The 22977-nt window shown below is 34.6% G+C and overlaps 3 protein-coding genes across 3 annotated transcripts; 2 read left to right on the forward strand and 1 right to left on the reverse strand.

Moving 5' to 3' along the window:
- Positions 1-2890: 2890 nt before the first annotated feature.
- LOC138332519 (uncharacterized) lies at positions 2891-4481 on the forward strand. Its single transcript, XM_069280521.1, has 2 exons — positions 2891-3125; positions 3387-4481. The coding sequence occupies exons 1-2, from the start codon at positions 2906-2908 to the stop codon at positions 4448-4450; spliced, it is 1284 nt and encodes a 427-aa protein (XP_069136622.1). The 5' UTR covers positions 2891-2905; the 3' UTR covers positions 4451-4481.
- A 12649-nt stretch (positions 4482-17130) lies between these two features.
- LOC138332520 (cerebellin-1-like) lies at positions 17131-18610 on the forward strand. The gene is made up of 2 exons (XM_069280522.1): positions 17131-17447; positions 18131-18610. Exons 1-2 carry the CDS (start codon positions 17165-17167, stop codon positions 18568-18570), a joined length of 723 nt encoding a protein of 240 aa, XP_069136623.1. The 5' UTR covers positions 17131-17164; the 3' UTR covers positions 18571-18610.
- A 1307-nt stretch (positions 18611-19917) lies between these two features.
- On the reverse strand, positions 19918-21756 carry LOC138332521 (uncharacterized). The gene is made up of 2 exons (XM_069280523.1): positions 21397-21756; positions 19918-20390 (listed from the first exon to the last, which is right to left on the reverse strand). Exons 1-2 carry the CDS (start codon positions 21629-21631, stop codon positions 19972-19974), a joined length of 654 nt encoding a protein of 217 aa, XP_069136624.1. The 5' UTR covers positions 21632-21756; the 3' UTR covers positions 19918-19971.
- Positions 21757-22977: the final 1221 nt, after the last annotated feature.

The following is a 22977-nucleotide window of genomic DNA, read 5'->3' on the forward strand; positions in this document are numbered from 1 at the left end:
CAAAGAGTTTGGCGAATTTATATTTAGAACTGTGCTAAATTTACACGGGGCTTCCCCAAAATTTCAATGGTCAAAACTGGACACCGTAAGCAGAACTTGACCATCATTATGGTATACAATGACTTTTGGAAAGCCAAAGAACGCATTTAGACTGGTTTCCTTTGCCCGACTATTCACTTTAACTAGTGTAGATTATTCTAGGAAATACCACAGGTAAATTATCTTTATAGTAAACAATATACATTTAGTTTATGTACAGTAAATACGGAGCATTGTAATCATTCGTAGGCAAACATGAAATATAAATATGGCATGTAAGACCTTAATAGAGCACACAAGTATTGACCAAGGTAGATTAATCTATACATATATTTATATGAGTCATAGTTTCATGCATTTACTTTATAGTAAACAGGTTACAACTAGTTGCAATCACATATGTATAAATAAAATATAATTATGACATGTAGGACTTAATGAAGACAGATATTGACAAGGCATATTAACACATGCTTGGTATAGTTTACATACATACATACATACATACATAAATGTACATACATACATACATACATACATACATATATACATACAAGAAAAACAAAATTTATTTTCATAACCCGATGAAGTTAAAAAAATCGTTACATCAATGCTTATAATTAATTTTTCAGACTACTTGATAAAATGAAATACGTTTAAATGTACGGTTCCATTGACTTTCCAATGGATCATTTTTCATCAATACGCAACATGATAACGTCGGGTTTTCGCGCCATTCTCGGACTTTTTGCTTCATAGTGTATGAAGAAAAAGTATCTGTCAATCAGAAATTCTGATTTACTATGAAAATAAATAAAAAATTAATTATTCTAAAATGATATGAATGATCTATGTAATTCTTTAAAAAGATATTACAATGAAAGCTATGCTCAAATAATTTGATAGTCAATGAAACATAAAAATTTTTTAAAGCCATTACTTTTTCGATTTGATACTCTGGAAACAATTCTAAGTAAGAAGAACGAGATAAACTATATTTAGAAATAAGAGTACACACCAAAGTCGAAAATTGAATATAAGTAGCATGTTGTTGTGCTTGGTTTTCACCTTTTGTGATTCAAATATTGTTATTTGACGTAAATTGTTATTTAATTTGTATTTTACTATTTTGACAATACACACGACAAACTAAAGCAATTATTCTTTCCAATTTGGTTGTCTGATAAGAATGAATACTCACGTGAGTGATCAACCAATGTTTTGTGTAGGAATATAATAATACCACACAATCAGCCCCTTGTTTCTGTTCGGATTATCCTCATATGTTACCCCTTCTCCCTAAAGAATTTAGTCAAAGACTCTCCTTCAATACACATACCAATATGATAAAACATACATATCAATCCACTCTTGTAAACATACAATGTGGACTACTGACACATCGGCAGTGCCTACTACAATGTATGTATCAGTTGAAAGGATATAGATTATACTTGGTTACTCATTTTTAAAAACTTTCAAAGTGCGTTATTTTTTTCAAAGTGGGTTGTAGTAATGCACTCGTACCAAAACAGGAGAAATATGTAGTCAATAAAATATTTTAATTAAATATTAGCGATAATGTATAGGTCAAATCCACACAGAATCAGGCTCAGTATACCTCATATGGTTGAGTCGCCGCACAATAATCGTGAGGTTCAGTGTTCCATTCACTACTAAGGCTTGTTTTTATTGAAATAAAAAAGTAAATTTGAACAAAATATCAAAATTATATCAACAATGTCAACAATGGCCTGACGTAAACGTGGAAACGTTTCGTATATATCTAATATGGATTGTTAACGTGTGACTGACATGTGTAACATACTCAACGGGCAAGAGCTATACGCGACCTGGGTAGTGACAAACTGAAAGGATGTTTTTGGGCGACAACCTTTTTCCTATCCGAGGATAGAGCGAGAACATGTTCTCATGAATTCTCGCCTAAACAACGTGAACATAACATAAGAACAAATATGGCAATGGCCGGAGTAGGGAACTTGGAAACATAAGCAGTTAATCAATTTATAGATGATCTTCTTAACATTGAAGATGAAACCGAATAGGAGACACCACTTTATACACATATAACAATCCTGAAAAATACCACACCCTTTTAAATTGAAAGTTAATTGTTTAAATAATAATTCAGATTCAATAAAATAGATTTCAATTATTTAATGTAATCTGATCAGTAAATATTTTTATGCCTAATACATACGTGACACTCGTGCCAGCCAAAGTTTCTCGTATTTCTTCACAAGTGACGTGTACGGTAACGTTACGTCAATATAAAGAAATCATTGGATATTCGTCAATAAACAAACTTCACAGCATTTTACGATCTTTAAGTACTTAAAGATATATAAATTCACATTTTCATCAGTATTTTTAATCTTTTAAATCACACTTCATGGCAACAGACAAAAAATTCAAATTGAATCGAAAGGCTAACCATTATTTTAAATTTGCCGCCATTTTTTGTTCTTATTTGTTCTTCATGCTCCTGCTTTGGAGGTGATGTGAGATTTTGTTCCCAGAACAATGTCCTCGTTTCATGTTCATAGGGGCCGTCTTTATGTCTATTAACAAGTTCTTTATGGACTTACCTAAAAACAATTTTACTATTTAAGTCGATATAATCATAAACAAGTGAACCTTTACTTTTTAAGTCGATATAGTCATAAACCGGTAAACTGTATTAGCAATTACTGAAGTTTATCGACTGATTCAAAAGTCCCGATTCTCAAGGTATGGTCACTAAATGGACGTTGACCGTGTTGTGGTTGACATGATCACCTGATAAGATCAGTTTGGGCTTGCCCTATCTATATGACAAAATATTGTGATATCTTAACACATAGACATGATATTTCTTCCAAAGACATCATGGTATTGCATGGTCATATTGTTTTGTGTCCATGGTACGTTGGCGAGTCGTGACGACACCATAGCTAAACTTGAGGATCTGGAAAAGTCCTATAATGACTTGGAGGAGGGGCTTCGCGTGATCGGGGAGTATATACAAACTATCACTGACGCACGCCGGGAAATATTCACGAAACCATTAGCTAACAAACTTAAAGGTATATGTTTACCATGGTTACTTAAATTGTTACAAACTCGCCCGCTTCGCTCTTCATAAAAATGACAACGGTTACCTACACTGTGTATAGATTAATGGAAGAGGTGTCTGAAAAAATTCCAATTTTAAAATTCTTAAATCTTAAAACAATAATGAAGACTATTCTTTTCTTTTGGGACAAATCATAAGCTATATTCTACTATGTTTCGACATATAACTATCAATCCTTTTTATTTAATTTGATTCCTTTTTATATTTGTAGGTGCGGAAGAGAATATCCGATCACGGAAAGACCATGAATCTGTCCGGTATAGAGCGAAACAACGACTATACAGTTTGATCTCACTATTTCTTTCGCAAACAAGTCCCTTTACTACACCAACAACAACAACTACAACACCTTCAACTACAACAACATCAACAACTACAACACCTTCAACTACAACAACATCAACAATAACGCCAACATCTTCAACTACAACATCAACAACAACTACAACATCAACAACAACAACAACATCAACAACAACTGCAACAGCCACGGTCTCAGCAGCAACGTCAACAATCCCATCACATGGAACAACAGTGTTATGGTCGTCAGCGATCCCCATCACCGCTCCAACAACACCTCTGACAACACCAACACCTAGTAAACCACTTACAACAACACACTCTATAACGACATCCTCAACTTCAACTATAACTTTAACAACTCCAACAACAACTCAAACAATTCCATCCACAACCAGGACTCCTGCTACAACTACAACTACACCAACCACTACAACAACTCCAACAACCACTACAACCACTCCAACAACTCCGACAACCACTACAACAACTCCAACAACAACTACAACAACTCCAACTACAACCACGACTCCCACTACAACTACCCTACCCACTACAACAGAACACGTCATACCGCCGGTTGTTTTTCACGCGTCACTGACAAATGTGTACCCTGTAATGAGCCCTAAACAAGTGATCGCGTTCGACCGGGTAATCACCAATGTGGGTCATGCGTACGACAGTAACTTCGGCCTCTTCAAAACACCCTACAACGGAGTGTACGAGTTTGTTTTGACGGTAGCAGCGGCTAAAGGACATTTTGTCGATGTGGTATTAATGAAAAACGCTGGCGTGTTGTGTCGTGCGCATGCGTCAGGAGATGAAGGGATAGGGATGTGTGTGTCGATGGTTCACGCTACAAAAGATGACGACATCTTCGTCCGCCATTTTAATGGGAAAGGGACACACATTAGTGGAATCAACGGGTATTCGTCGTTCTCCGGACACTTGATCAGTGATGATGTGAACAATTAATAGTCAATAAAAGATATTGAATATTGAGAAATATCTGTTTTATTTCACTTTTATTATAAGATCAAATTGTCGCGTGTATTCTTCAATGTTTAAATTCTGGCGATCAGTTTGCTTTTAAACGCACAAAAGTCCTACATGCTGTTGTCGTTAAGTGATTTTACTTCATTAGCACCCTGCAGCGGTCTGTCCCGATTTCAATGTTTAATGAAACCAAATGCCAGAAAGGAACATGCTACGATCGGACACACATGGACTTCCAACAGCTTTGATTGCTTTTTATCTTTAAATGCAGTTTTACATATGAGTTTAATTTGCTCTACATAACAAAATTCAGTACTTACCTTAAGTTTCAGAAATGACGTCACTGTTATTAATAACGTCTTCTAGATTAGATATTAGTCAATAATTTGCTATGACTAACTTCCTTCAGTATCACAGTGTTATATCAGCAGTAAAACAATTCAATCGCAATCCAGGCTTTCCTAAAATAGAAATACGTTGACCTTATATTTCAATATATTTTGAACAGAGGTTTAGTAAATTTTAAGGTTCTAAAGTGTTTTATAATAGTCGTATGAAAACAATGTTGTACCATCAGGATAAAAGAAATGGAATTCAATTTTTGATTTGAGTAACATTCCCTGGACAAATGTTTCAAAGCTTCCATTTCAGGGGTTTCAATATAGAGTTAATCATAGTATTCGGCAAATAATTCTTTTTATTTAAAGCTATTATAGTTCAGTCGCCTATGTGCACACTTTGCAACTCGGAATATAAAACCATTACTCATCTACTTTGGGAATGTCAAGAGGTGCAAACTCTTCTTGTGAATCTTGAAACTCTTTTAGACACTCTTTATCCCTTTCAATTTCAATGAAGAACCTTTCCTTTTAAGACTTCTTTTGCAAAAATGTAAATAATAGAATTGATAATGAAATACGAATGGTAGTGAAACACTATATATATATAATGCGTTGCCTTCAGAAATCTTTAAATCTAATTACCCTTATTAATGCTATACAAGATTATCATATTTTCAGAGATGTTTGGCTTATACATAAGGTAATGCTTTTATAGAGAAATTCCAAATGGAATGGCAAAAATGGGGAAAAAATGTTTCATTATAATTAATGTTACGGTATTTCTCCTCTCTTTTTCTTCCTTATATATCTTGACTTGGTTCGTCTCCTGGGCCTTGACAAATATTTACTTACTTACTTTTATTAGTTGTTTATATTTATTTAATAATTGATCCATCCACCATCTCTTCTTTTCCTTTGTCTTTTATATCTGTCCTGTAAATCTCTGTCTCTCTTTAAGGTGCAATGTATATCTGTCTTTTTGTTTGTCTTTCTGTCTCTATTTGTATATGTCTATACGTATTTGTCTTTCTGTCTCTATTTGTGTGATATGTCTATACGTATTTATCTTTCTGTCTCTATTTGTATATGTCTATACGTATTTGTCTTTCTGTCTCTATTTGTATATGTCTATACGTATTTGTCTTTCTGTCTCTATTTGTATATGTCTATACGTATTTGTCTTTCTGTCTCTATTTGTATATGTCTATACGTATTTGTCTTTCTGTCTCTATTTGTATATGTCTATACGTATTTGTCTTTCTGTCTCTATTTGTATATGTCTATACGTATTTGTCTTTCTGTCTCTATTTGTATATGTCTATACGTATTTGTCTTTCTGTCTCTATTTGTATATGTCTATACGTATTTGTCTTTCTGTCTCTATTTGTATATGTCTATACGTATTTGTCTTTCTGTCTCTATTTGTATATGTCTATACGTATTTGTCTTTCTGTCTCTATTTGTATATGTCTATACGTATTTGTCTTTCTGTCTCTATTTGTATATGTCTATACGTATTTGTCTTTCTGTCTCTATTTGTATATGTCTATACGTATTTGTCTTTCTGTCTCTATTTGTATATGTCTATACGTATTTGTCTTTCTGTCTCTATTTGTATATGTCTATACGTATTTGTCTTTTGTCTCTGTCTATACGTATTTGTCTATGTCTCTATTTGTATATGTATAGTTTGTCTTTCTGTCTCTATTTGTATATGTCTATACGTATTTGTCTTTCTGTCTCTATTTGTATATGTCTATACGTATTTGTCTTTCTGTCTCTATTTGTATATGTCTATACGTATTTGTCTTTCTGTCTCTATTTGTATATGTCTATACGTATTTGTCTTTCTGTCTCTATTTGTATATGTCTATACGTATTTGTCTTTCTGTCTCTATTTGTATATGTCTATACGTATTTTTCTTTCTGTCTCTATTTGTATATGTCTATACGTATTTGTCTTTCTGTCTCTATTTGTATATGTCAATACGTATTTGTCTTTCTGTCTCTATTTGTATATGTCTATACGTATTTGTCTTTCTGTCTCTATTTGTATATGTCTATACGTATTTGTCTTTCTGTCTCTATTTGTATATGTCTATACGTATTTGTCTTTCTGTCTCTATTTGTATATGTCTATACGTATTTGTCTTTCTGTCTCTATTTGTATATGTCTATACGTATTTGTCTTTCTGTCTCTTTTTGTATATGTCTATATGTATTTGTCTTTCTGTCTCTATTTGTATATGTCTATACGTATTTGTCTTTCTGTCTCTATTTGTATATGTCTATACGTATTTGTCTTTCTGTCTCTATTTGTATATGTCTATACGTATTTGTCTTTCTGTCTCTATTTGTATATGTCTATACGTATTTGTCTTTCTGTCTCTATTTGTGTGATATGTCTATACGTATTTGTCTTTCTGTCTCTATTTGTATATGTCTATACGTATTTGTCTTTCTGTCTCTATTTGTATATGTCTATACGTATTTGTCTTTCTGTCTCTATTTGTATATGTCTATACGTATTTGTCTTTCTGTCTCTATTTGTATATGTCTATACGTATTTGTCTTTCTGTCTCCATTTGTATATGTCTATACGTATTTGTCTTTCTGTCTCTATTTGTATATGTCTATACGTATTTGTCTTTCTGTCTCTATTATGTATATGTCTATACGTATTTGTCTTTCTGTCTCTATTTGTATATGTATATACGTATTTGTCTTTCTGTCTCTATTTGTATATGTCTATACGTATTTGTCTTTCTGTCTCTATTTGTATATGTCTATACGTATTTGTCTTTCTGTCTCTATTTGTATATGTCTATACGTATTTGTCTTTCTGTCTCTATTTGTATATGTCTATACGTATTTGTCTTTCTGTCTCTATTTGTATATGTCTATACGTATTTGTCTTTCTGTCTCTTTTTTATATGTCTATACGTATTTGTCTTTCTGTCTCTATTTGTGTGATATGTCTATACGTACATGTGTGTAAGGATGTGTGTGTGTGTTTTGCGTGTATAGTGGTTGTATACGTGTTTGTATCTGTTTTATATATGCCTGTCTGTCTATATCCATCTCCTCCTAATCTTTTGTGTGTTTGTCTCAGTCTGACGTACTTATGTCTATATATATCTACAAGTAACATTCATTTTTTCATACTAATTCAACAAAAAGAAATAACAAGTTATTAGAATTTTTTCATTAACAAGTTGAAAATAGATATACGAAATCATCTTTCAATGAAAATAATTTATGAATGATAGTGAGTGAATTTGCATGTTAATATATGTCTATGTACTCATAAAATTGATTGGAACATAAAATAAAAATTATAAAAAATAATTTGCTATGAAGATCAACTTTATTCAGTAAGCAACTGTTGCAAAACATTCAAACTGTTATATATGCACAATAAAACCCTTTCTAGTTTCTGTGTAACTTTGAGATACATTTACCAATAGAACATTCACCTCTTTCACCTCATCCCTGCAATAGTTATGTAAGCATGTAAATCGAATTACCTTGACAAAAACCAAGATACCAATGTTTTTTGATGATGCCATCAATGACATTATAATATTTTCATCATGAAATTCATTTTTCAAATTAATTCATTCCAACTAATGGTGATTAAATTTGGTTTTCATAATTTTCCTATATTGTATCTTTATACCTTTTTGCATAAAGAAATTATAACAATCTAAAGCCAGGACATGTTTTCTGTAATACTTTCTATCACCATATATTTAAAACATCTAAAGTGAAATATTTTAGTTAAGTATGTTTTACATTGGTGAATTCATTTGTTGATGGGAAAGCTGATTAAATTAATCTGTTCAAGGCTTGTATCATGGGAGAAGCTGGAGCGAAGGCAGTGATATTGATCGGTGCCCGGTTTTTGCTTGTTTGACTTGCCTAATTTAAAACATCAACAAACTCATTCACAACGCTAATGTTCACCGCATGCAAGTCAATAGCCCATAATTGTTAATTTAAATCTGATAAATTTAGTTTGAATATAGTATATCTTTATTAATGATCTCGGCGGCTAACTGAAATTAATTCAATTTCCTTTATCTTCGAAATCATTTTTACTTAACGGTTTGGTAAATTATGATTTGGTTGTAAAAACTGAAAAAAAGTCAAATGTTCACACAAGCGATGAAAAAATCTAATGTTCACACACATGCGATGAAAAAATCTAATGTTCACACAAGCTATGAAAAAGTCTAATGTTCACACAAGCTATGAAAAAGTCTATTATCTACTTAAGTGATGAAAAAGTCTATTGGTCACACATCAAGCGATGAAAAAGCCTATTGTCTACACAAGTGATGAAAAAGCCTATTGTCTACATAAGTGATGAAAAAGCTTATTGTCTACACAAGTGATGAAAAAGTCTATTGTCTACACAAGCGATGAAAAAGCCTACTGTCTACACAAGTGATGAAAAAGTCTATTGTCTACACAAGTGATGAAAAAGCCTATTGTCTACACAAGTGATGAAAAAGCCTATTGTCTACACAAGCGATGAAAAAGCCTATTGTCTACACAAGCGATGAAAAAGCCTATTGTCTACACAAGTGATGAAAAGCCTATTCTATTGTCTACACAAGTGATGAAAAAGCCTATTGTCTACACAAGCGATGAAAAAACCTATTGTCTACACAAGCGATGAATAAGCCTACTGTTCACACAAGCGATGAAAAAGTCTATTGTCTACACAAGCGATGAAAGAGCCTATTGTCTACATAAGTGATGAAAAAGCCTATTGTCTACACAAGCGATAAAAAAGTCTAATGTTCACACAAGCTATGAAAAAGTTTTTTATATTGTTACATTAACGAATAACAGAAAGGAGAAACCAGCAGCTAAATTCAAAACACAATTTAATTATATATACAATATTATACAGAGATAGTTTTACAATATCTAAAGTAATTGGTGGTGGTACAAGAGTAATACGATGATTTAAAGTGTAACTTATCTGTATGCCAATGTCCTGGTATAATCCTTGATCCTTCCAGGTTTCAAATTCACAATAATCACAAATCCACAAGGAAATTGAATGTCCACCGATGATTTGTAAAGTTCCAGGCAATATGAATAAATCCACACAAAGTGTTGTAATAATCCACAGATAAAGTCACAATAGCTCTTCCAATAGAATCTAATATGGCACTGTACAATTCTTGATACGTCTCATTACAGGTCTCATTACAGTTCTGATTAGCCGTGGACAGCTGGAGTATATATAGCTTAACCCTAATTCAAGAATATTGGAGAACCTTCTACTTCTAGAAATATCTAACTAAAAGCAGTAAACAAATAAACACACATAACTTTCTGGAAATAGATCATTCTAGATCTCTACTTAAAATCAACATGTTTACAAACATATTTGTTTATACATGATTATATTCTAGAAAGTTCTATAACCTAGTTCAATGATATGACCTTCATAGGATGTATTGATAAAAAAAGCTATAGGAGTTATCTGCCTTATCTCATAACTACATGTATTTAGTGTCATACATAACACACCCCTCCTTAAAGAAAAGAAAGTTTTCTTGAAAAGGAAACTTTCTTGACATATCAAGTAATATTTAAATCCTTGATAAAGCATCTGCTAGAATATTGTCTTTCCCTTTGATATGTTTGATGTCAAGATTGTATTCTTGCAAAGTCAAACTCCACCTGAGAATTCTTTGGTTTTTGTTTTTCATTTTTCCCAATGAATGTCAAAGGGTTGTGGTCGGTGAAGACCAACACAGGCACAACTGTAGTGCAGAGATACACATCAAATGGGTTCAAGGCCAAAATCAACGCTAAACATTCTTTCTCAATGGTGGAATAATTTCTCTGGTGTTTGTCAAACTTTTTCGAGAGAAATAACAAATTGGATGGTCAATTTGTTCAGTACCTTCTTGCATCAAAACAGCACCAACACCTACATCACTGGCGTCAACAAACAGTTTAAACTGTTTATTAAAATCTGGAGCAGTCAGAACTGGTGAGTTTGATAGTATGGCTTTCAATTTCTCAAATGCAGACTTACATTCGTCTGACCAAACAAATTTGACATTTTTCTTTAACAAAGCAGTAAGTGGAGCTGCTATAACAGAGAAATTTTGACAAAATTTTCTGTAGTATCCAGCCATACCAAGAAACCTCATCAGCTCTCTCTTGCCTCCAGGAGCTGGAAAATCTATAATTGATTCTACTTTGGCCTGAACAGGTTTAACCTGCCCCTGTCCTACAACATGGCCTAAAAATTCAACAGTTGCATGACAAAATTCACATTTCAATAAGTTTACAGTCAATTTCATGGTAGTGAGTCTTTCGAAGAATTCACGAATCCCGCGTAGATGGTCTTCCCACGTGTCGTGGTAGTTGATGACGTCATCAATGTATCCATCACAGCCTTCCAGGTCTGATATCACGCTGTTAAGAAGACGTTGAAATGTTGCCGGGGCATTCTTCATACCAAACGGCATAACTTTGTACTGGTACAAACCTTGTGAGGTTACAAATGCCGACACTTCTTTAGCTCTTTCTGTTAATGGCACCTGCCAATATCCTTTCAACAGGTCAAACTTGCTAACATACTTGGCTTTGCCAACTTTGTCAATACACGAGTCAATCCTTGGAATTGGATAAGAGTCTGTTTTATAGACAGAGTTTACTTTTCTGAAGTCAGTACAGAACCGGTATGTCTTGTCTGGCTTTGGTACCAGAACACATGGAGAGCTCCATTCACTTTTGCTTGGTTCAATAATATCATTGTCCAACATGTATTGAATTTCTTTCTTTAAGTGTTCTTCTTTCAAAGGATTGACACGGTAAGGATGTTGCTTGACAGGTGGCGCATCACCTACATCCACGTCATGATAGATAGCATCTGTTTTGCCTGGTGTATCCGGAAACAAATGTTTAAACTCAAGTATCAAATCTTTCAGTTCATTGCGTTCCTTTTCTGATAGATGACATAGTTTCTTGTCCAAGTTCGCGAGCACATCTGAGTTCCGTAACTTAAGACCACAGTCTAAACCTACATCTTGTACACCACCATCTAAGTCTAATTTACAAATATCAGCTGTACTTTCACTTTGTGATGGTACAGAGGCCAAAGTAGCAATAGGTTGAGAGGTCTTGCTCTCTTCTCTATCTACATATTCCTTAAGCATATTAACATGACATAATTGAGTTTTCTTGCGCCTCCCTGGAGTTTGTACAATGTAGTTAACATCATCGACCTGTTTCTCAACAACATAAGGTCCAAAATATCTAGCTTGCAAAGGCTGACTCGGTATTGGTAATAGAGCCAAAATTTTGTCACCTGGATCAAAACTTCTTGCACGGGCATCTTTATCATACCATGTTTTCATTTTGGTTTGAGTAACGGCCAAATTTTCTTTTGCCAATTCACATGCCCTTGTCAACCTTTGCTTAAAGTTACACACATACTCTAAGAGATTCACTTTAGAATCTTCGTCCAAAATTTTGTCTTTCAAAATTTTCAAAGGACCACGTACAGTATGTCCAAACACAAGTTCAAAGGGACTGAAGCCAAGAGATTCTTGTACAGATTCTCTAACGCCAAACAACAACATGTGTATACCTTCGTCCCAATCTCTTTTGTTTTCAAAACAATAAGATCTCATCATATTCTTCAATGTCTGATAAAAACGTTCTAAAGCACCCTGAGACTCTGGATGATAAGCACTAGACTTATACTGCTTGATCTGGAGCTGGTACATGACTTGTTGAAAAATACCAGACATGAAATTCGAACCTTGGTCCGATTGGACAGCTTTTGGAAGACCAACCAATGTAAAGAATTTAACCAAAGCCTTGACTATGTTAGGGGCCTTAATATTTCTGAGTGGAATGGCTTCAGGAAAGCGTGTGGAAGCACACATAATAGTTAAAAGATACTCATTCCCAGACTTAGTTTTGGGTAGAGGACCTACACATTCTATAATGACTCTACTAAATGGTTCCTCATATGCTGGAATGGGATGCAAAGGTGCAACAGGGATTTTCTGATTAGGTTTCCCTACCACCTGACAAGTATGACAAGACCTACAAAAATCAGCCACATCCCGTTTCAACTTGGGCCAAAAGAAGTGATCTAAGATCCTGTTATAAGTCTTGGTCACACCTAAATGCCCTGCCATAGGTACGTCATGAGACAAACTTAGAATATCTTGCCTATACCTCGGTGGGACAACTATTTGATTAACAACCTTCCAGTCTTCCTCGGGAGACACATCAGGGGGGCGCCACTTGCGCATCAACACACCTGACTGACGGAAGTAACAAACCGGGACTTTCTCAGCCTCTTCCTCACTCAAAGCCCGATTACACAATAAGGAGATTTCAGGATCTTTTTCCTGTTCTACTATAAGCTCCTCTCTAGACAAAGATGATTTACTCATCATGTCAGACAAAGAAGTACCCTTGTTAGGAACAACTCCATCACTATCAAAGTCTACAGGATTGCTCAAAAGATCACACTTGCTCCCGATATCCTCTATATCATGAGCCAAGAAAGTGTCACCTAACCCTGGACTATAATGATCCTCAACTACTGCAACATCAGAAACCTTCTTACTCATTGAACGAGTTACAGCACAAGAAGGGAAAATACCAGGAAATTCCTGTTGAATAGTCTCAGCATCACCTGTTTTATCTGGAATACTGGACACTAAGGGATCTACCCTAACTTTCTCTCCAGCCAAGTCATTGCCTAAAATGAGCGACACGCCCTCTATGGGAAGTTCCGGTCTAACACCAATGGTGACAGGCCCAGTAACCAAGTCTGACTTTAAATAAACAGAATGGAGAGGCACATTAACAAAACCTAACTCTACACCTTGAAGCAAAACACTACTACCACATGAGGTCTCCTCAGACAAAGGCACTACGCCATCTAATATCAAAGAATGAGAAGCCCCAGTATCTCGCAAAATCTTCACAGGTTTCAAGTTGGTAATATCACTAGTAAGTGAAACAAAACCTTCAGAAATGAAGGGAGAGTACTTCTCCAAGACACTATCAGACTCTGAGCTCTTAATCTCAACAGACACTTTAGAATCTTCCACAATATCACTAAGTTTCTGACTAGGCTTTGACATAGCTAACACAGAAGGAACTGAACTGACTGTTTACGCCTTTGCTCCTTACGCTGGAGAGAATAACATTCAGACATAACATGCCCTACTTTCTTGCAGTAATTACAAACAGGACCAGAAGGAGACCCCACACCTGCCCTATGATCTGTCTTAGAATCAGACTTAGTCTTATCACCTAATTAAGGTTTGTCGTTAGAAGGGCCACTAAAGGTTGGGTTCCTAGGCTGACCAAATTTACTAGTACCTGTGGTACTGTTTTTGTCTTGAGAACTGTTTTTTAACAAATGAGCCTTTGTGGGTGAGAGCGTAATCATCAGCCATTGTAGCTGCTTCACTAAGTGTTTCAACTTTTCTCTCATCTAAATGAGTTTTTATGTTTGTGTGGACACAACGTTTAAACTCCTCTATCAACAATAATTGCCTCAATTTACCGAAATCCTCATCAATTTCTTTAGAATCACACCACCTATTAAATAATTGTTCCTTTTCTCTGGCAAATTCTACACGAGTTTGTTCATCTCTCTTTCTCGAGTTTCGAAATTTCTGGCGGTAAGCCTCAGGAACTAACTCATAAGCTTTCAAAATAGCTTTCTTGACTACTTGGTAATTTGAAATCTCATCTACAGATAAAGAAGAATAAATGTCTCTAGCTTTACCAATCAAGACACTCTGAAGAAGCATTGTAAGCTTATCTTCAGGCCATTTCATACTGTCAGCTATTTTCTCAAAATGCAGAAAATACTTGTCAACTTCTTTCTCTTGAAAAGGAGGAACTAACCTAATGTTTCTACTGACATCAAAACCTCTGTTTCCTTGTAAACCCCTAAAAGTTGGATTATTTGAACTGTCTTGAGAAGCTAGTTCTAATTCTTTAATTCTAAGTTCTGTTTCAGCTTGAATTTTTTGCTTCTCTAGCTCTAACATCTGATCTCTCTCTTTTTCTTTTAATTCTTTCTCAATTTCTTTTTCTCTAAACTCCTTTTCTATTTCTCTTTCTCTCATTTCTTTCTCTATTTGTTTCATTTTCATTTCATGTTCAAGTTCCATTTGTCTAATTTGGATTTCTGAAGTGACTGTTTCCTCTATACTATCTAATGCACTAGAGTCAAATTTGCCATTGTCAACAAAATATCTTATAATTACATTCCTAATTTCAGCTTTCCTCAAATTAGTTTTGATAGTAAGGCCTAAATGTTTACCCAATAACAGTAAATCCTTCTTACTAACTTGCAAAAGAACTTCCAGGGATGGCGCTTTAACAAACTGTTCTACCTGCATAGTAGTCATATTTATCTAGCTGTTGGTTTCAAATGTAAACTCAAAGTTTGTACACAAATTTTGAAAATTTCTAAATTAATTTTTCAAAGTTAGATTTCACAAATTAAATATCGATCCCGGACACGAGCCCCCAATTCTGTTACATTAACGAATAACAGAAAGGAGAAACCAGCAGCTAAATTCAAAACACAATTTAATTATATATACAATATTATACAGAGATGGTTTACAATATCTAAAGTAATTGGTGGTGGTACAAGAGTAATACGATGATTTAAAGTGTAACTTATCTGTATGCGAATGTCCTGGTATAATCCTTGATCCTTCCAGGTTTCAAATTCACAATAATCACAAATCCACAAGGAAATTGAATGTCCACCGATGATTTGTAAAGTTCCAGGCAATATGAATAAATCCACACAAAGTGTTGTAATAATCCACAGATAAAGTCACAATAGCTCTCCCAATAGAATCTAATATGGCACTGTACAATTCTTGATACGTCTCATTACAGGTCTCATTACAGTTCTGATTAGCCGTGGACAGCTGGAGTATATATAGCTTAACCCTAATTCAAGAATATTGGAGAACCTTCTACTTCTAGAAATATCTAACTAAAAGCAGTAAACAAAATAAACACACATAACTTTCTGGAAATAGATCATTCTAGATCTCTACTTAAAATCAACATGTTTACAAACATATTTGTTTATACATGATTATATTCTAGAAAGTTCTATAACCTAAATCAATGATATGACCTTCATAGGATGTATTGATAAAAAAAGCTATAGGAGTTATCTCCCTTATCTCATAACTACATGTATTTAGTGTCATACATAACAATATACACAATGATGAAAAAGTCTATTGTTCACACATCAAGCGACGAAAAAGCCTATTGTTCACACATCAAGCGATGAAAAAGCCTATTGTCTACACAAGCGATGAAAACGCCTATTGTTCACACAACTGATGAAAATATTACTACAATATAAATATTGTCTACCCAAGTGATGAAATGCTTATTGCTCACATCACAACAGGGATGAAAAAGCTATTGTCTACACAAGTGATGAAAAAGCCTATTGTCTACACAAGCGATGAAAAAAGCCTATTGTCACACACAAGCGATGAAAAAGCCTATTGTCTACACAAGCGATGAAAAAGCCTATTGTTCACACAACTGATGAATAACACAATAAACTATTGTCTACCAAGGATAAAGTGCTAATGTTCACACAAGCTATGAAAAAGTTTTTATATACACAATGATGAAAAAGTCTATTGTTCACACATCAAGCGATGAAAAAGCCTATTGTTCACACATCAAGCGATGAAAAAGCCTATTGTCTACACAAGCGATGAAAACGCCTATTGTTCACACAAATGATGATATAACCTATTGTTCACACAAATGATGAAATATTACTACAATATAACTATTGTCTACCCAAGTGATGAAATGCTTATTGCTCACACCACAACAGGCGATGGAAAAGCATATTGTCTAAGAAGTGATGAAAAAGCCTATTGTGAACAGAAAAGACAGATATGATTTTTAAATGACTTCACACAATTGTCAACCATCACGAATATTGGAAATTAAGTTATTTGATGATGATATTATCACAAATTGGTTCATTTTCATATGAACATTTCTACGCCGCTCTAAGTACAATCATATTTTGCGTTTTCGTTTCATTGATTTGTCATATGTGTATTTGAAAATGAAATTTGAAATTGTGACGACACACGTGTGTATGTGAGAGAAACAACGTTCTATCTTTGTGACATAGTGGCTAGTCCAGGACGTACTACCAGGACCAATAATTCCTTATCTCATACTGATTGTGTCACTGTCAAGGCCACGTAGACCACACATACATGAATATATCTCAGACAATTCCATTTTACTCCAACATTTCAAAATGGTGGCCGTCAAGCTTTTGTTAGGAGTCTCTATACTTGCCCTGTTAAATCTAGGGACCTGTCATGGCAGTGTTTTAAGTAGTCAGTTAGCTGAGAGGCTAGGCAAGCTTGAAACCCTTTATGGAAACTATGAGAAAATAATAAGTGAAGATAGTGAAGAGTTAATTCGACTTCTAAACAAAGTTAGAGCTAAGGCAAAGGCTCAACCAGTGGAGACTGACAGCCAGGACCAGCCGGAAGTTGGTGTTGAAACGGAACCGGAACATGAACTCCACAGACGACGTGAGTTTTTAATCATTTTATTGTTTAGTTCTTGTTCAATATTTTGTTGTATGTACTTTCATAAAAACATTCTACAATTCGTTACTCACTTTCCACACACAATTTAAAACACGGTGTTTCTTATAGAAATTGTCGAAACATATTTGTTTGGTATAGCATTTAAGTAAGAAATGCAAATAATGAACATTTAAAATTGTCTTTAATATTTGAAATATTTCAATGTGAATGTGAAAAACTTTTATATTACAAATGCAAACAAATATAGTATATAATATACTTTTCATACGTGTTCATTTTCTACACACAGAGTCTGTAATTATGTTATCTCATCGAGAAAATGTAAATGTTATTACACGGAGTCTATTTTTTCTACTGTTTACATAATTTCAGTTGGCTTATAGAAATGGGATAAAACATGTATAATCAACATTACCACAAAATAAAAAGGATGTCAGCCCTATAGGAATGTTGTTGAATTTTCACCTTATTGTTTTAATCTAGTGTTTTACTTTTTAAGGTAACCTTACTTTTATATATCTTAATATAGTTAATATCAGTTTTCGAAACAGCCTCCGTTTCACATTGACCATTTTCAGATTGTAGATGTATCAATATCACCGTATCATTGGTTTTCTGACATGCAATTATTTTTATTATTTAGCATTACTTCCTATGTGTTGTAGAGATTCTGACCACCCCGGCCCCAGCTGTAACCACTACCCTGACAGCCCCAGTGGTTTTCCACGCTACCCTATCTAACTCATACAGCGTCATGAGCCCTAAACAAACCATAGTGTACAACACCGTCATCACAAACCAGGGCAACGCCTATGACTCAAACTTCGGTGTGTTCAAGGCCCAGTTTCCGGGACTCTACGAGTTCGTGGCAACTGTTTCCGCTTACTCGGGCTACTACGTCGACGTGGAAATGGTTCTAAATAACCGGATGTTATGCAGGGCGCATGCCGGATCACCAAACATGGAAATTGGAATGTGCGTTTCCATGGTTCATCTAAATACTGGTGATGACGTATTCGTACGTCACTACAGTGGGAGAGGAACCTATATCTATGGAGGCTATGCTTATCCTTCCTTTTCAGGTCATTTAATAGCTAGAGATTAATTTATCGATTTAACGCAGAATAAATGATTCAAATTGAGAATTTTTGTTGTTGTTTAGATGCTATTTGTTCATCAAACAAAACTGGTAAACGTTATTCTGCAGCAATTTGGGTGTATATTTTTTAAATTAACTTTGGAAAGAAAGGAATGCCACATGGACACTGACATTTTAAATCAATTATAATAACTCTACTTTAGAAAAAGCTCAAATGTAGCTTTCACTGTATTTTTCGTTTTTTGATAACATTTGGTTCTATTTTCGACAAACGGTACTTCGAATATATTTATCAACATTTCTCAGAAGATGTCACTTCTGACAAAGCATACTCAAAATCGAAGAGCAAATAGACTAGAATAAAACATACCTGAAGGAACATCACACGAGTAGAATAGAACCATGTATTCAGGGGGAAAGGAACGCAACTGGTTTGTACTGACAACGGACAAACCAGGATTTGACCTAGATTTGTATGGGCATCATTGATGGATAAATTGGTTGGGGTTAGCATCCTTTTAACATGCCCTAAAATTACCTCGGATGTTAAGATGATGTTAACCACAACCAATTTATCTACCAATGATGCTCATACAAATCTAGGTCAAATCCGGGTGAACTCACAGACTGAATTCAGAATCAGGTTATGTCAACGGAGCAGACAGACCTATAGTGTAACACCAAACACATATTTCCTGGTAAAGTAAGTAGTTCCCATAGTGGTATCATGATGTCTCCATCGTGGCGCTCCTTTATAGCAGAAACAGCATGAATCCATAGTTTTAACGATTTTCAAGAATCAAATTCATTTTTCACAAAGCGTTTTATATTTTTTTATTATACTGCTCCTACCTTTCATTTATAAATCCACACATGTATCTATACTGGCATCACCTGTGTACATGTATTGTTACACGTGAAATGTCGTCAATTAATTCATCTTCTGAAGACGCTATCATGCAGTTTTTCACATTTAAAAAAAATACATTGAAACATTTCACGTATAATCACATAAATACATCAAGGACGACGAGAATGGGTACTTGGCAAGCACTGGTTGCTCTTCATCTTAAAATACAAATATAAAGTCGAGCCGTTTGATATCTTTGCCGCCTTCTCTATCAATATCTTGGACATAAATTCAGCATCAAAACAGGGTTTTACGGTAAATATCGGTCTACATGTTTTCATTGCTTCATTGCTCGTTTTTACTGTATGCGTTCAGGTGAATGCCATACACAGTATGAAGTTGGCGATGTTTGAAGTATGTTGTTCTATTAATCTTTCTAAATATTGTGTTTCATCTTCAAAACGAGATAGTATCCATAGAGAAAAGAGAAATAGATAACTCTGTAAATTGCAGTAATATTTTATTTATCTGTAAATCACAAAAACCAATGAGCGAATTCAGTGATCGTTGATGAGATGTCCAGAAAAGGATGAAAATTTACCACCGGCTATCACCTGGTTATGGGCGGAGTAATGTTCCACGCGCACATTTTCATTTTCGTCTAATGTGACAAATGCTACACAAAGTCCCATTGACGAGTGAGCATTTCCTGCGTGAGTCCGACAGACATTGTATGGGTAGTGGGCGGACCGAACCATACGGACATCAGTAGTGTTTCCGTCAGTCGACATGGTACTCGCCATCAGCTGGTAGTTGCCCCGCCTGGGAGCAGTGAAGAGACCGTTGGAACTGTTGTAGCCGCTCCCGATATTGGTATGCACAACGTCAAATACGATATCCTCGCCCGAACTAGCGAATGTCTTCTGTCTACTGAGTCGTGAGTGGAAGGCGATCTGGGAGGAGGCGGTGGTACAGGCTGTAGTGAAAAAGTATTTTAAAAAAAACTTGATAGTAAAATGACAATTTAGATTATCGTTTACTCAACAACCAGGCGCATGATTCTTGCATCTTGTGTCTGTGTTTACCACCCGTCGTTCCTCTTACATGAAACAATAATAGCGAAAAGACAATTTAGTATTGTTTATCCTCGTACGGTGAAGGCAACATAGACAAAAAGTAAAAAAAAAAATCTTATTATTTTTCCGTCTATTAAAGAAACAAATGGCATATATTAGGTTTGTCCTGGCTCTTTTTTATGTACATGTGTACAAATTCACATGATGAATGTTCAACACATATTGAAGCTTTTCTTTTGGGAATCGTAAAAAATATTGAGGTAGAAAGTGACAGACCAAAGGAATAATAAAAACCTGGTGTTAAATGAAGGAACATTTAACCATAAAAGGAAATAGGTTCAATTAAAGAATGTTACCAGCATTAATATACTAGTAGATTAAAGTTATATGTGCCATATCTTGTAGAAAATGTGACCTGGTATTTTCGCCTCGGAAATCTATTCAATATCACAACTTTTAACGGAAATCAATGAAAGAAATGTCTACAGTATCATTGGCAATACTGCCAAAATTACATATATTGTGAATATTGTAATCCTCAAACTGTTCGCAGCCTTTGGTGGTAAATAACATATCAAAAGTTTTTACCTTGGTAGGTTAATATTTCTGTATATAAAACTAAGCTATTCTTGATTTCTCAATATTTAGATAGATTACCGTACTTGAATATTTCGGCGGCGATAACTAATTCTAATCATTATCTGATAACTTCTGCAATGAGGAATCTCGAGTTGTTCAAGCTGATAATGCCTGCTTTCAGAACAGTTAATAACGACCATGCTAAAACAACATATTCGTGCAATAACCATTATTATAATTACATATACAATGTATCTTAAATCACCTTAAATGCGTAAAGCATCTCTCATAAATACTAATGAAAAGCAATAAAATCAATACACATACTCAACTGCCTCTTTTTGATTGATTGAGTCGGAGCTTCATCGTCCTCGTCCTGTAGAACGTTTCGGAATATATCCAGTAGATGTTTCGCCTTTTCTCTATACAAATTAATCTCCGCCTCTAGTTGGGCTCGCTCCTCCTCAAGGGTCCTCAGTCTATCGGCTAGATCGGTGTTACCTTCATCGGCAGTAACATAACCAACTATCGCACATACTAAAACTAAACCGATTATCTTCATTGTGAAACGCTGAAGTGTCACCTACGAGTTGTGGATTGTTTGTAACGCTCTCTGGGTTGTAGGCGATTGAGAAGTCTTATCTCTACATACTGATAAAGTGTGTGGCATCGAAATTTGTCACTTACATATGTAGTATGTTCAGGGTTGCTCACACATCCAAATACTGTCAATTAGACTCGCCACCAGACCCTAAGTTGCTGATAAGACTTTCTCAGTAGTTCTTTACTAGATTATCTCGCCCTTGTTTAAAACTTGGGATCAGACAAAAACAATCAAGCCAAATTTTAGTGATTCTAGAGACTGGTAGCCAGTCTAACTGTCAATATTAATGGATCAGTCTAACGTTCATTCAAACAGCACTTAGCCATCACGATTTTCAATATTGGATGAACAGCAACAAATTCGGTATTGCATGCATTAACAGATCACTATATCAGTAACTAATTTAGTGGAAATTGAATACTAAATGGAAATCTAATATTAGTATATTATATGCATTTTTTCGCTCCTTTCAACTTATTTGGTCATTTAAGGATCTTCTCTGCTGAAAAGTCAACATTTTTATGAACAACTTTTTTTTCAAATGTAATGTTTTGAAATGGAATAAAAAATATATGATGGTGTGCTTGATTTTGATCTTTAGTGAATCAAACAACGCTATTTGACACTACATTGTAGGTGTGATTTAACTTTAACCGGAATTTCAATAAAGCGATATCCTCAAAATGATATGAATGATTGCATACATATTAAATTGACAAAGGTAGTGGGTTTTTTTTTCGAAAAAATCATACTTGTCTAATAAGATGCAGTCAGCCCGTGCTATTGCTCAGAATAATAGCATATGTTACACCATAAATCCCTTAAATCCCTTGTTTTTGTTCACAGATTAGGACAGATTCTTCACTTCAAATAGTTCTGATGACTTACTTTCTCTAATAATTTGCGGATTTTTGATGAAATTTTTTAAGTGATTTGCATAAAAATTTGGGGTCAATGTGCTTTTTCGTCCATAATTACCTGTTAAATATTCAAAATACACTAAAATTCATCATGGTGAACCTCAAAAAGATTATGTTTTTGTACAACAGGCATGAACTTTATATAGCTAAAATAAAAGTGTAATTTCGCCACATTACAACGGAATGAGACTTCAACGAGACTAACACTTCACCAGAGAAGTTCTCAACTTTTTTTAAGTTCGTTTCGTTCTTTTAAGATTTATTCGTCCTTTTGAACACGTTTCGAACTTATTTCATCTTTTTGAACTTTTTTGCCCTTTTAATTTGTTCTGTCCTTTTGAACTTATTTCGTGATTAGTTCTGTAGTTAAAGAGTTAGAATTTC

The sequence above is a fragment of the Argopecten irradians genome, chromosome 10 (genome assembly GCF_041381155.1).
Source record: "Argopecten irradians isolate NY chromosome 10, Ai_NY, whole genome shotgun sequence".
NCBI classification, from domain to species: domain Eukaryota; kingdom Metazoa; phylum Mollusca; class Bivalvia; order Pectinida; family Pectinidae; genus Argopecten; species Argopecten irradians.